This window comes from Neolamprologus brichardi, chromosome 14 (assembly GCF_056152115.1).
Source record: "Neolamprologus brichardi isolate AB-2024 chromosome 14, ASM5615211v1, whole genome shotgun sequence".
Taxonomy (NCBI): Eukaryota; Metazoa; Chordata; class Actinopteri; order Cichliformes; family Cichlidae; genus Neolamprologus; species Neolamprologus brichardi.
This window is the reverse complement of record NC_142117.1, coordinates 22150912-22166331: the sequence shown is the minus strand read 5'-3', so window position 1 is coordinate 22166331 and position 15420 is coordinate 22150912. Positions and strand designations below refer to the sequence as shown.

General features: G+C 39.6%; 1 protein-coding gene across 1 annotated transcript in view; it reads left to right on the top strand.

Moving 5' to 3' along the window:
- The first annotated feature begins 1123 nt into the window (after nucleotides 1-1123).
- The window catches only part of LOC102788825 (uncharacterized), a 32558-nt gene continuing 18261 nt past the window's right edge, over nucleotides 1124-15420 (top strand). Inside the window, exons 1-17 of the mRNA XM_087851517.1 lie at nucleotides 1124-1221; nucleotides 1603-1782; nucleotides 2001-2121; nucleotides 2248-2340; nucleotides 2453-2642; nucleotides 2728-2890; nucleotides 4208-4396; nucleotides 4468-4642; nucleotides 5576-5715; nucleotides 6451-6627; nucleotides 6821-6951; nucleotides 7701-7858; nucleotides 8296-8523; nucleotides 9059-9397; nucleotides 9477-9625; nucleotides 9791-10049; nucleotides 14830-15000. Of these exons, the coding sequence (XP_087707643.1) occupies nucleotides 1753-1782; nucleotides 2001-2121; nucleotides 2248-2340; nucleotides 2453-2642; nucleotides 2728-2890; nucleotides 4208-4396; nucleotides 4468-4642; nucleotides 5576-5715; nucleotides 6451-6627; nucleotides 6821-6951; nucleotides 7701-7858; nucleotides 8296-8523; nucleotides 9059-9397; nucleotides 9477-9625; nucleotides 9791-10049; nucleotides 14830-15000 (2713 nt within the window). The 5' untranslated portion in view covers nucleotides 1124-1221; nucleotides 1603-1752. The remainder of the gene's footprint in view (nucleotides 1222-1602; nucleotides 1783-2000; nucleotides 2122-2247; nucleotides 2341-2452; nucleotides 2643-2727; nucleotides 2891-4207; nucleotides 4397-4467; nucleotides 4643-5575; nucleotides 5716-6450; nucleotides 6628-6820; nucleotides 6952-7700; nucleotides 7859-8295; nucleotides 8524-9058; nucleotides 9398-9476; nucleotides 9626-9790; nucleotides 10050-14829; nucleotides 15001-15420) is intronic.

Sequence of the window (15420 nt, the reverse complement as noted above, 5' to 3'; positions counted from 1 at the left end):
AGGCTGTTTTGAGTGCATAATAAAGTGGCATTATTCTGGAAAACATTACAACAACGCAAAAATAAAGAGAATAAAGAAAAATGGATGACAAAAGATTTGTTTTATAGTGTGTGTGTGTGTGTGTGTGACACAATGTTATTGTTTCTATTAGGTTTCTACTGCCCACTGGGGAGCCCCACTCCAGTCCCCTGTCCTAAAGGAACATATGGTCCACATGCTGGAGCTGTGTCCATGGACAGCTGTCTGAAGTGTCCTGCCCATCACTACTGCCCTAGACCAGGCTTGTATTCCCCCCTTCCCTGTGGTCAAGTGGCTCAGCAGCCTGTGCCTGGCCAGGACACTTGCATCTGTCCAGAAGAGGGACAGAGTTTTCAGGTGTTGTTCACTGGCTTGTTTTGTTAAAGTGTTTTTCACATGATTGGATCCACCCGGGTATTTGTGCAGATTGTGGGTTAAGTGTATCTATGTGTTCTCCCCATTGTTTTCATTTGACTTCATCTGACACATCACAGCTTTCGACAGCACTAGTCACACACTTCCTTTATTGTCTTGTGAGTTCATCCATTATAAATTAAACCCAAGGAAGAGCTCAAATTCCCCAAGCCTGTATTTTTTGTGTTAGGAAAGCCCTGTTCCAGTGGGAACACTTTTATAGTCGGTAGAGTATCTTCCTCACTTTCCCTCTGAAACATTCGACAGAACAATCTGTAGCTTCAAGCTCAATAGCTTCTGATCAAGTTTCCTCACTTCAGGGTCAAATTTCCTAGCCTGCTGCAGTGCGCGCAGGTGTTGAGATATTCTTTCATCAGCTCAGACTAACAGATATGAGATTTGTCTCGCTGTCATATCGGTGTTTGTGTATACAGTTGTATAAAAAAGGGAGGACAGGAAAATCAATGTTCAGACTGAGCAATAATAATACTCTGATATGTAGTAAGGTTCAAAGTGCAGTGTGTCTGTGTGTGTCAATGAATGAAGGAATGAATGAATGAGCACTTTGGAATATTAGGTAACAAACTGACCACAGCATGAACTGCTATCCCCCTGAGTTTTCCACAGGGCAGTGATGGACGTTGCCACTGCACCATCGGCTATCAAACCACCGGAAACGGAGACAAATGTGTACTACAACAGTACGATGTCTGCAGAGATGGAAAAACCCGTACACAGTATGGAGACTGCCTGGACAGACACCAGTGGTCATTTCACTGTAGTCAGCAGGTTATGCATTGTGCAATCATGTCATAATCAGATGTATACAGTCAAAGTAGGGCAAAGGTTCTGCCACAAAATGACATAAGACAGGAAACTCGTGCTCAAGATATGTGACACAAGTTCAGTTTTAAACTGCAGTCTGTTTACAGAACACACTGACTAAACATATTAAGCAAGGCTAATGAGTACAAACCAGTCTTTGCCCTCTCTTACATGAACCTGACAATAGTTTACCTAGCACAGACTCATATTAAGTCCACTTAGCATTTAACCATTACTACTGCATGAAACTCTAACTTCATTAGCAATGCTTTCACTGTTCTTTCTGTTTAGAAAGGAGACCACTAAAAACTGTGAGCTGATTCTTGCCCTGCCTTTTTCCTGCAGGTGTGCCATACTGCAGAGGACTACCGGGGTTTTGATGGGGAGCTGGGCCTGTGCATTTGTAGAGAGCCTTCTGGAAGAGCTGCATGTGGAGGCCTTTGCAGGAGCAGGACAGCTGCTGAACTGAAGCTCCAGTGCGAGACCAATGGGGAAATGGGACTGGTGTGGAGCTATGACAATCAGGTAAAGAAAGGAAATTGCAGGTTCATGCACCGAAGCACAAAAACTGTGTGATAACTATATAATGTAACATTTGCACTGAAACTATCATATGATGGACAGTTTTTAGGTATAATATGCACGCATCTATGCGAAAACCTCTTTATTTCTCCAAAAGAGAAAGCTGCAGACAGTGCTGCAGTGACCTATTAATGGCAAACACACTTATTGTGTGTGTTCAGGTGTCGAGCGTCTCAGGCAGTGTGCTAGAGACAATTTTTAAACAGTGGGACTCCCAAGGGAACCTGCAGTGCAGCAGCCAGATCCAGTCATCACGTCCTGTCTACATTGTTCAAACAACAGGTGGAGACGCAGCCGCACACAATGCCTTTTATGTCCTGCACTTTATCGCTTTGCAGCTCCCCCTCTCTTTCTCTCTCTAATACCCCCCTCCCCCCATCTATCTGTCTTCTTCCTGTCTGATTGCAGATGCAGGCTTCCTTGGCCTCCTCAGCGGCCTCCCAAAGGAACTTGAGCAACTGTTTCCTGACACCGCTCAACAGGATTCTCAGAGCTCAGCTGGTGTGCCATAATAAAACAATCTTTTCACATCATGAAAACACAAATGAATGCATGAGCAATTTTACCCAAGTAATTGCTGCAATAATGAGGGCACCGCATTGTGGATTTTCAGGGAAACATTATGTCAGTATTAGAAACATCAGTCATGGAGACACAGAAAAGGAGAGAGGAGATAAGGCTGATATTAATGGAAAAGGAAGAAGGCCAAGCATAAGTGGCGTTTTGAACCCGACAGCATGTCTCCATTTGGGTGATGTAATACTCTTCACTGTCAGCCCACGTCACTATCCCCAGTATGACATGTAAGCTGGATACTTGTTTTCATGCCCATTTTCTCCTGCCTCTGTTTGTACATTTTTTCCCAACTCGCTTATTTATGTCTTTCAGTGACAACTTGTACAACACAAACACTGACTTTGACTGGGGTGCATTCAGACAGTTAAAAGAAGAGCTGGCATTGTCATGGACTCCTCCTAGCTGCTTTGCTGTGGTCTTTAGCCAGCTGGGAGTATATGTCTTTACACCGAGCAGCCATCAGCACAAACATTTGGTAACAAACTTTACAAAAATACACAGCTATGCTCAGAAGTTTAAGGACTCATCATAGTTATGGTTATTTTGGGGATTTTTAATGATTTCTTTGAACTGATTGTGAAGAGTAGGACTACCTCCAAGGTCTTCAACCTCACCTCAGATCAGCAGCTAGATGGTTGAAACTTGGACAGAGTCGAGTGCTCCAATGATGACCCCAAACACATTTCAGAACTGGGTTTGATATGGATAAGGCAGGCTAACATTAAGCTTCTGCAATGACCTTCCCAAAGCCCCAACCTCCACTCTATTGAACATTTGTAGAATATATTAAAAGCTTGTTCCTGACAGGAAACCAACCAGTCTAAATTAACTATTCTGCCAAGAAGAGAGGTCAAATATCCAGAGGGAAAAATGCCATACGCTTGCTGTTGGCTACCAAAAGCTTCAGGTGCAGTTTACTAAGGGACAATGAACCAAATAGTAGTGTGGGTGTATGTACATATTTGAAGTCTTATGTATGCTTTTGACGCTGTGTGGATTAGAGACAACCCAAAAGAAATTCAAGCTTGTGCACCAGATTCTTCGTTTTTAAAGTCATTAAACATGTATGCTGTACAGTCATTTCACCCTGGAAAAGAACAGTTCAAAGAAATCATTAAAAGCCCAAATTGCCACGACATTTATGCACATGATGAGTGGATGTTAGCTTCTGACCACAGCTGTATTCTTTAAGCATACCTTGTGAAGCTAGTGTTATAAACAGCTACACCTTGTTAGTAAATAGCTATTAGGTAATCCACGTTTGTTCCATCAAACAAGGAAATTTAAGTCTTCTTCTTTTGGCTGCTCCACTTTCTCTATCCCTTATATTCTCTTCCGCCACATCAATCCTCTGCATGTCCATCTCCATCTTGTCTCTTAAATGCTGAACTTAAGCTTTCTCTGTGATGTACTCATTTACAATCCTGTCCCTTCTAGTCACTCCCAACAAAAATCTGAGCAGCTTCACCACCTCCAGCTTGGCCTCCTGCTTCTTTGCCGATGCCGCTGTCTCCAAAATGTGCATCATAGCAGCTCTCACTACTATCTTGTAAACTCTCTGCTGTCCTTCTGTCATAAATCCACCCTACTTGCACTCTCGTCTTTACCTCTCTTATACAATGTAATGTAGGTAGTTTAAAAAACAAATTCCAATCAGTGAAGCCAAACACGATAACTTCCTTGATGTAGCAACAAGTAAATAGTAAGTATATAGTAAATGTAAATGTACACAAATTCTCTCTCTCTTTCTGCTATGCCACGATACTCTAACTACTTATTTTTCATTATTCAGTATGTACGAGTGATGCCTGCGGGTGGCCAGTGCTATGAGCCTGGCTCCTTCTTCCCTACCATCCCACGTCACGTGACCAGGTTGGGAATCAGTAGGAGACGCAACCTGTTACTCCGGCCAGACTGGCTGCTGACCGTAGGAATAATGTTTGGAGCTGTGGTCATCCTCTGTTTATGTGTGACAATGCTGGTTAGTCTACATACACAAGTATATATGACATATAAAAGTATCACTCTAATTGATGAGTCTGTACTATGTAGATCCTGTTTCGTGAATATGGATGGCCGGAGAAGGAGCCAATCAAAGCACGGTACCGCTCGCTGCAGCTGGCCTACCAAATGGATGACTACTCGTCAAAAGGTTCACGGGTGATCTCACAGAGAAAGACTCATCGAAACCAACAATCGAGAACGACTCGAGGCTCCATTCAGCCAGGTGGAACATTGTAGATGTAAACACTTTGACACTTTACTCATTCGTGGAAACCCTAAAGCCCAATACATTAAATAAATAACATAGTTTTCTCCACTTCAACTAATGCACCTGCAGAGTGTACACATATGGCACTTGAATGAACATGAAACGACACACTGACACGTTGAGAACCCTTGTAACATCTTATGTAGCACTGGCAATGACCCTAAGGTAAAATTTCCAACCAATCACTGCTGAAAAAAAACCTCTTTACATGCCAGATTTCTCATTGATAGAAAAATGAAAACAGCCCACATCCAATCCAATCTATTTATAGAGCCCTTATAAAAAACACAGTTTTGACAAAGTGCTATACAAAGCACCAAAATACCCCCCAAATCAATGTGACAGTACAACAAAAACTAGAATAATAATATGAACAAATAGCAGGTAAAGGCTTATTCTGAATTAAAAGTTAAGAAATAAAAATAAATTGTAAAATGTGTTTTTAAAAAACAGATAAACAGGGGTAGCAACGTAACATGGGCAGGGAGACCATTCCTCAATAACTGAAAAAGCTTTGGGAACTGCCAGGAACAGCTTGTCCATGGACATCAGTGATCTTGAGGGAACTTATGGAGTTCCCTCAAGACCTTATTACTCCATTTAAAATGAATTCCTATGCCACAAAATGTTACATTTTCATATTAAAATACCTGTTAAAAGGGAGAAATAAGTACCTGCTACACACATGTAAAATGTGAAATGTTTAGCAAGGCTTCTGTGTGTCTGTAAATGAACAGTAGAGAGGATGTTGCAAAACATGCTTACGTGTTTCAAAAGATCACATAACGTTATAACCCATTAAAGTTCACCTTGAGAAAAGTTATGGAATATGGATGAGTTTTTCATATTGTTGTGATCCTTTTCTTTGTGACGGTGTTTATTTTACAGCCTCCACAGAAGCCTCGGAGGAGTTCTGGGATTATGAGCACCAGGTGGATCTGGAGGCATTCAACAGCAACACCTTTTACAGCCTCCTGCTCAAGCAGAGCCTGTCTGTCACTACACGACTGGGACAGCTCACCACTGAGGTCTGCTGCTGTTAGTTTAAATGCCAATCAATCACAAAGGATGTCAAATGATAAACGCTTACTCTCTTGTCTCACTCACACACACTCATGCTTATTCTCTCAAGAAACACATCAGATAAGAGTATTCTCTTTTGCACTCTTAAAATAAAAGCTGCATATTGAATATGCCTATTATTGGTTTATGAATAGGCAATAAATAATTTAGCCCTCAGGTGTCTTTTTTTTTCTTTTTTAAAATGAAGCTTCTTTGCAGGGAAGAATACAAATGTCTGATTCAGTCTGATTGGAAAACCTGACAGCTCCGAAGTACAAACTTTCAGTAATGCCCCATTGAACAGGACATTTTGTGGAGAATTTACAGCATAGGCATATGCTGCATAACCATCTCTTGCCAAAACAGAATATTTGCTATAGTGAACATTTGGAAGAGATCTTATTTTTGTGTAATTTGAGAAAGAGCAACTTGGGAATGTTTGGAAAACATTTCTCCCAACACTGCGCAGAGTTAATTTATTAAAAAAAACAAACAGATTTTGGTTACAGCCCTCAGGACAGCTCAGGTATTAAAGATGTAAGTGGAGATGGAACATTTTGCACTGATGCACTTCTTGCAGCTTGCATTTCTCACTACTGCTATTTAAATGTGTGGTTGTTGCTTTGGGCTGTCAATAGATTATCTGGTTATGACAAACACTTAATGTTTTCTTTTTGTCTCCAAAATATGTGTTCATCTAGGTAAAAGAGCTATACCAAGGAGTGCTTGGGAAACTGCAAATACTCCATCCGCGTATGATCGCTGAGGAAAAGCTGGGGGAAGGTTATGAGATGTTAAGGAGGGAGATTGAACGAGAGGTGGTGCGACGAAAGTCTTTGGCCTCACAGCTGAGGACACTACTTGACAGTCAGCTGAAGGTTTACCTTTTATTAAGCTGCATATACATGTCAAATTATATTCAAATTTTTTAATAAAAGGTTTAATAGCAAGTGTAGCATCAGTTTGAGTAAAGTATATTTATATAGCATCGCTCAACAAGTATATACTTTCAGATGTAAAATTATTGCATTAGCAAGGTATACATGATCAAGTATGACTGGTTTTCTTCAGGTTCTGAGGCGAGAGCAGCAGGCCCAGTGGAGGATCCACAGTGTGTTCACATCTCGGCTCAGAGAGTGCACCAGACTACTGTCTAAGCTTTATAGTAACAACCAGACTTCCACTGAACTGTTCCAACAAATGTAAAGCTTTCATTTGTTCAGTTATTCAAGTACAGCCATGTGAAAAAGAAAGAGCCAGGTGTGTGTTTACTCAGTACCCCAACAGTGGAGGTCCCAACAAATTCACCCAGGGTCTGACTAAAGGAGGAGCCACATATCAGATGCTACAGACCTCAAAGTTTATGACAGCACAATTCAAATTTATAGAACTGACTGACTGTCCTTTGGACAGATGAGTCCAAAGTAGTGATGTTTGGACATAATGCTCAGCACCATGTTTGGTGGAAACCAAACACAGCATATCAGCACAATCATCTGATACTAACTGTCAAGGACAGTGGTGGAGGGGTGATAATCGGGCTTGTTTTGCAGCAACTTGCACTCTTTGAGTAGACTCTAGATGGTAACATAGATGGCTGAAATTGGGTAACATAACAGGACAATGATTTTCAGTGCAGCAGCAAAGGTACAAGAAATTGGATAAAAAAGAAAAGAAGGCGGTGCAGTTGGCAAATCCAAGTTCTTAGTGAAATACAATGGTGGGACCTTAAAAGAGCTGTCCATAAATGAATACTCAATTATTAATAATCAATTTATTCAGGTTAAAAAGTGATTCTACAAGCTTTTGAATCATGGGATGTATGTCATTTTTCACATGCATAGAGTCCTGTGAAAACGTTCCTTTTCCACATGACTGTAGTAATGAGGAACCTTAGAGTTTAAGGGTTTAAATTCCCTTGAATATTCAATTTGCTGTCTCCCATCTTCAGTTTGATCCAGAGGTTAACATCACTGGTTGATGAGATGGGAGATCTACTGTCGGCAGAGTGCCACCGTCAGGGGTCTTGGGGCTTGTTGGGCGAAGGTATAGGAGCCAAACTGTTGTGCCCTGATACTGGAACTGTCCTTACCAAAGACGATATCTTTGGTGAGTCAAAACTCTTTCATTTGTTTATCTGCGCCTATGTTTCTTAAAGAAACTACACCATCTGCTGCTTATTAGGTGCACTGCAACATGCAGACAGACTGTGGCTGAGAAAAGGTGGGTTAGAATACATTATTGTGCAAATGTGTGTGTGAATGGGTGGATGACTGAATGTAGTGTAAAGCGCTTTGGGGTCCTTAGGGACTAAGTAACGCACTATATAAATACAGGCCATTTACAGGCCATTATTAATTTGCTAAATGTTAGATGATGTATTCAATAAAATATACAATGTATGTTTTTGTTGTAAATCAAACATAGTTGTGTAGTAAGCTGAATAACTACTGGGGATTTAAATTTACAAACAGTGTGAAAGGGTTTAAATGAAAATTTTATTTAGATGATTGATCACAATAATCTCCTCTTCTGCTTAACTCCAGATCCTCATGGGTCCATCCGTGTCTCTGGGGCTGTTTATTGTGATTCAGTCACAGGCCTCATAAAGCCAAATGCTCACAGCCATGTGCTGCTGAGCAGCGGCCACACGATGGCAGTGCCGCCTAATTTCTTTGTTCATCCACACACCGGTAGAGTTCTGCCCATTGCTGGAAACGTGGCTTATGATCCTGCCAGTTCTACATTAGTTTGCACAGCTGACCATTGTACAGGTATGAATTGTCTGTGGATTACTGAGGAGGGCAATGCTAAATAAAACAGTCAAAGAAAAAAGATTTCATGTGAAATTAGTTCGGACTTTTTTTTTTTTTTTTTTTTTTTTTTTTTTTAAAATAAAGAGCCCAATCAATCAATATTGTGTTTATGCTCAGAAAACACAAAACACCAATTTTGTATTTTAGAGATGAATAAATCTAAACTCACCAAGAGTCATTTTTAAAACCGTGCTATTAGAATACAATTACTAAAGAAGAACAGATCATTTGTGTTAAATATGTTACAACTTGACCAAAACATGCTGTTTCTACAAATAGAAAGCCTAATAGAAAGTTCAATGCTGGTCATTTCCAGCAGCATTGAACTGAATCAAAATGAATATAACCATTTTATGCTAAAATAGCTCATCTCATGGAAAATAACTTATGACACGCATTAAAGATTACTGAAGAAGGGCTCATATGGTTCATGAAACATGCCTGAGATCTCTGCATTAAAAAGCAATTATGTGCTGTTTTTAAATGATTCCAGATGATAACAGGAAGTGGGATAGTCCTCTCCTTCCTTTCATTCCTTACCCGACCTCCTGCCACTCAGACCAGCCTCTCCCCAGCACTCACCTCAGAGGCCTCCGACCAGGCCAGAGACTGCAGCTGGGGATTCCCATGGCAGACCCTGACAAAGGGGTCCCAGTACCTATTCTGGCAGTAACCATTCACCCCCAAACTGGGTTAGTCTACCCTCTGGGAAGAGTCCATGTCTGCCCTCTCACCCGCTTACCACAGCCTATACAGATTGGTTATCCTATGCTGGACTCCAGGACAGGGAACATTGTGCTCACCGTCGGGGTGAGCTTGGATCCAATAACAGGTTAGAGCTGCTGGAGTTCCCGTTACACTCTAGAGTACATAACTTCAGTCAGACAAACTTGTTCTGTGTGCCTCTGTAGGAGATGTGCTGCCAGTAGGTGGAGTCCTGCTGGGTGAGCCCTTTGTTGAACCACTGAGTGGGCAGATGGTGAGAGTTGGAGGTGCAACCATACGGGCTGGACAACTAGTGCCCCATGCAGGAGGATATCAAACTTTATTAGAAAGCAAGGTGCTTAATTAGACTGACTGCTTTTGGTTGCATTTACATAATAAGTATCGATATGATAAAATGTAATTGTTTCTATGTAACAAAACAAATGAAACAGATAATAGCAGATGTTTGATTCAAAAATAAAAACATTTTTGGAGTCAGAGTAAGATTTGTGTCTCACAGGTTCTGGCAGCATTGTTCAAAGTACTGAATGTGCTGAAGCCACTAACTGAAGAGTGGGGTTCAGATCAAAGTTTGCAACATGTGCAGTCCCAACCTGGCAGTGACAGAGGGAGTAGTCAACAAGATCATCTTCTCACTGCAGCCAAAGAGCTCCAGCAGGCCTGGGGGAGGAGTTTGCACTGTCAACTACAGCTGCAGACCAGATTGGAGATCCTGCAGGAGTGGACCATGGGTCTGCAGCAGGATGGAGGGACTCTGGGTGAGGAAATGCTTGAATAGTTTGTTTTGGGCAGTACAAAACAGTTTAAAAAAAAAAACAAAACATTTTTTCTTCTCTCCTTTTTTTGTTGTTGCTTCTTTCTCTCTTGAGAAGCTCTTATCTTTTACCTTTAGGTGCTCTCTAAACGTTTAGCTTCTCTAAGTTTACTAAAAATACATTTCCCCACATGGAAAAAAAGTTAGCATTTCAATCTCCTTTTAGCTTTTCATCTTAATCTTTGCTCACCATCTACCACAAACAGTCTGGTTGCTGAAAGGAAGAATTACGAGGTGTTGGTCTATTACTCAGCCTATTGAAATGCACTTATTACTAACTTCAGAAAGTTTAATGAAGTCATTTCTCAGAGAAGAGAGATTCAGACTTGATACTGTAGCAAACATAAATAGTAAGAATGCTGAAATACACACTTCTGTGCAGAGGCCAAGAACAACCGAAGGTTGCATAAGCATACAGTTTTACTTTTATTTCTACAACCTACACAAGAATGCAAGTAGTAATAGTTACTAATTACTGATTACTTCTCCAAGAAAGTAATCCTGTTACTTTACTGATTACTTATTTTCAAAAGTAATTAATTACTTATTACTTAGTTACTTAGTTTACTTAGTTTACTTAGTTTTAATTTTTAACTTTATGCACACTGCATCAAGCAAAAATTAAATTATACGCAACAGTCTTTCACCTGAAGAAATTTGTTTAACATTTAAACCTATTTTCTGCATATTCGAGCATATAAAATAATGTTTTGTGTTTATACTCACTCTTTCAAATAGATGCAAGTAAAAGACAGCAAATAATAAAACACAAAATCCTGTCACTTTTACATCTAGTTTCACCTGTTTAGCAGGAGTGTGGTCTGGTGCTGCAGCGGTCATGTCTGTGGGGGGATCTGGGGGTTTCTCTGTGAATTTCACATTTCCGTTACAGCGTGCTCGGTGCTTGCTCAGATTTGAAGTTTCCATTTTTTGCTGTAGAAAGAAGTTTTATTCCCACGCAGAGTGTACATCAGACACTAATGTTTGTGTCACTTTTTACGGAGTCAAACTCAAAGTAATGTCAGTACTTCCAAGCTTTAAGCGCTGCACGGTCGTACTCTCTCCCGTGCTCCATATTATCCATTGCTGATCTACACACGTCTGTTGTTGCCATGGACGTTGCACGCTCGTACGTCATTGTCATGAGACACTCTTACAAACAATCATGGTTTAGTAACGGAGTAGCGCAGCCTGTTCATGAGAAAGTAACAGTAATCTAATTACTCGTTACTTGAAAAAGTAATTGGATTACAGAAACACGTTATTGTCCATCTCTGATCACAAGATACTGAAAACATAACACGATCAAAATGCTCATAATTGATGAACATGGTTAAAAAAAATCACCAAAGGTGTAAGTACTGATAAAATGTTGTCATTGCTTTTGGTTTTTGTTCAGTAGTCATGGCAACCAAGTTCTGTACATTCAGGAGGCAATTAATGTGTTTTTAATTGAGGCAGGGGAAGAGGCTGTTGAAATATTTGTAGGGATGAGGAGACAAAGACGTGAAAAGGCCTTTATATCTTTTAAATATAGATTTATTTCTATTTTGTATTTACTTTTGAAAGTTGATGTAAATAGCTTAAGTTACAATCAAAGCAATACCTATGACTGTTTGTAGGGGGCTTAATGTGATCCATCAGGGAGTCAGCAAAACACAGGATTTATTTCCTGATATAATTAAGCTGCAGAAAATTTCTGAGACATTCTGTTTTTGATATAATCTTGTGAGTCATTTAGTGATCTCAGCATGCTAAGGTCACAGGCTTTAACACCCAGCTGCACCAGAGTATCGTCAGCGTAGCAGTGATGAGAAATATCTCATAATTGCATGTCAGGGGAAAATGAAACTGAGAGATAAAGTGGGAGCAAATACAAAGAAGATTTACATAAACTGTAAATGTGAAAATAAGTCAAAGGATATTTAGGCTCCACAGCTTGGATTTCCCCAAGTGTGCAAAATGAAACTCATGAGCTAACCTACTTTTAAGACTGAGGTCAAAATCACCAAAGCAGAAAAGTGTTGCACATTAGTAGAAGTAGAACACAGAGACATGCAAAGCCTAATGTATTTACTGCAAAAATCAATGGTGTGGATATTAATTGGCACCATTAACAGGGAACTGTTGATTTTAAAGGCATCATCATAATAGTGTAATTCATACTTAAAATACATGAGAGTATAGTTCGGAACTTTGATAATCATAGAACTAAAAGTGCCCAAAAAAATAATACAAAAAATAACATAGTAGTTTTTTTTGTTTTTTTTTAATTTGTTACCAGTAATTTGTAATGGAGTAGAATTTAATCTTGACAAAACAACAATAAGAAAGAAGGTTTCTTTGATTTATTAATTAGGAAAAACTTGAATTCTGATAACCCTTTGTCCCACCAGGGGTTAATGTCACACAGACAATACAATTCACATTGTCACACCCTTTCTTCTGTGACAAATGACTTCATATAACTGTGAACTGTTGTTAGTGGTGTGAATCATCCCTACCATCGTGTCACAAATATGAAATAATTGTGGTGGTGTGAATCATAGGTTTGCAAGGTGTGGGGTGCCCGAGTCACACTCAATTCCAAATTATAGATGCATAAAATGAATCTTGTTCAACGTTTATTTTTGCACAGCCCATTGTGATACACACCCCTCAAAGTCCATGCTTTTGAAAACAGGAAGATGTAGCCATTTTATTTATTGTATTGCACATGGGAATATGCACACCATTTGATTTGCTTTTTGGGTGTTTCTATAAAAAGTGAGTAAATATCTACTGCTGCTGAAAACAAAGGAGAAACATTTCATGGGTAATTTGTCTGTCCATGTCTGTTTTCAAAGTTTAAATTAGGTTTTGGAAGTGAAGAAGAGCTCCAGGACAATGACATTTACTAAGTTAAAGTTGTTGTTTTTTTTACATGACCTTTATATATCACAAGGAGCCTGTCTCAAAAAAAACAAACAAATAAATAAATAAATAAATAAAACAAAGCAGATATTGTACACACACACACACACACACACACACACACACACACACACACACACACACACACACACACACACACACACACACACACACACACATATAAAATACACAAAGCATTTGCTAAGGACTGAGTACGTCTTTCAGTTATTGGCTCCTCCTTAGTGGAACAACGTTAGTAACCCATAAAACCTGAAGCGTAATATGGCTTTTGGAAATGAGTCATTAGCCCAAGGAGAATGACTCATGCCTCACTTTTTTCATATGACCTTTTTCCGACACAGAAAACAACCTGAATTAAAAAACCTTGACCTAAAAAACCTTATGAAAATGTGTTTTGGTGATATTGTTCATGTGTTGATTATTAGAGAATGGTTAGAATCAAACATAACAGATTTTTCACAATTTGAGAAATCAAAGTGACCGTTAGTTTAATGGCCAGTGTCTGTTTTTTCAGCTGGAAATTAAGAGACATTTAACTTTTTACAGCAGACAGGCCAGCCTCTAGTTAACCCAAGTAATGTTAAACCTCTAAGCTAAATTTGGCTGCTGCGCCGAGAAGTATGCTTGACTTTTTGTTGCTATTGGTTATGTAAAAGAAACATATTACCTTAGCTGCAGATAAAGCATATTTATAATTCAGTATGCACAAGAGCCAGAAATAATCCAGTTTTGATTTACATAGTTTGCATTGCAGTCTCCTGCAGGCATGGAAACGTGTTTCTCCAGTAGTACAAAGCCCTGAATTCAAGTAATTAGAAATAGCTGATTGGTAACCAGAGAGAGTGTTAGGCCAAAAACCAAAACGCAGCCTTTGTGAGGGAGTCAAACAGTTTCCTGCACAATAGGAAACTACACATATTAAGAAATTCCAGAAAGGCTTTGCATAGAGTTTTGACCTTTACATGTTAATCTTTGAATTCAGATGTTTTTCAGTCCCACACTCACAGCTCCATAAAATGAAGCACCTACAAAAATGCTAATAAAGGAATGGGATTTTATAAAGAGTTCACTGAATTTGAGTAGTTTACAGTAACGGGATGGCATGGTTGCAACAAGACATTTCTTCCCCCCTAGATATGACAAACTGTAAGTGGCATTAGTGTACCACAACCACAACAACACAGTCATGAAGTGTCAGACCTTGTCAACTTACAGAACGAGGTCTTTAAGTGGTGAGCTACTTACTGCTCGCTCAATAACTGCACAGCTCCAAACCTTCTCTGACATTAACATCAGCACAGAAACTGTGCACTGGGAACTTTATGGCATGGATTTCAATATCTGTTCAACTGCCCATAAACAGTCACAGGTTTATATAAACTTTCGAATAACATGGTACAAGTCTTGGAATCTACAGCTGCTTGAAAAGGCTCCAAGAGAGCTTCCCAACTTATATAAATCTACAGTTTTTTGTATATCTTCAGTGAGTTTGTTTGACTTTCCCATTGTAGTTGCCACAACTGCAGTGTTTGACCTTTTTTCCTTGATAATCATTAAGGTGATTAGGTTCACTTCTCATGATGTTTAACATGTTTTGTAAGATGTTTCGAGAAATCATGATCATGTTTCATTTAAAAAAGGTTTTGTCTGCATTTATGTGTAATGAATGTAAAAATTCATTCTTTTTAACACTGGTTAAAAAGCCTTGATAGAAATATGTTAGTTGACAGAACTTGAATGATTGCATTTGTTTCTTCTTCTATAACACGCTCCTGTTTTGTTCATACCAGGAGAGATGCCTCTGCCAGGTTCAGATATATGTGTACCGGCTTTGCTAGGGGTGGAGTATCCTGATCCTTTAGGATCTGGCCTTAGTGTACCAATCCTGGGATTTCAGACTGATCTTGTTTCTGGGAAAACAATACCACTGGCAGGGACCATGGAGGACCCAAATGGAAAAGGTATTGTGAAAACATGCTTTTGATATATAGTATAAAACCTAATCTTGTCTAATTGGCTTTTCACTAGCTAGGACTGCATCCTCATTTAGGTTTGATAGCATGTCTAGGAGATAATGGCAGGTGGTGTGAGTATAAACTGAAGCTGCAGTTTGGGGAAGGCTTCAGAGGAGACTGGCAGCAGCTCCTGGGCCTGGCGGATCCCCATGTACTAATGACAGAGGAATTACTTGAAAAAAGAAGGGTGAGAATGAGAACTAACAGCTTGTAGTGCAGGTGAATCGTATCTAAACCAAGAACCGGCACAGGAGCGTTTGAAGTTTAGTCCTACTCAGGAAATTTCAGATAAATGATCTCCAATTAAATTCTGTTAAACATTACAGCATTGTGGAAGTTCTGCTTACTGATGCTGTTATACTTCAC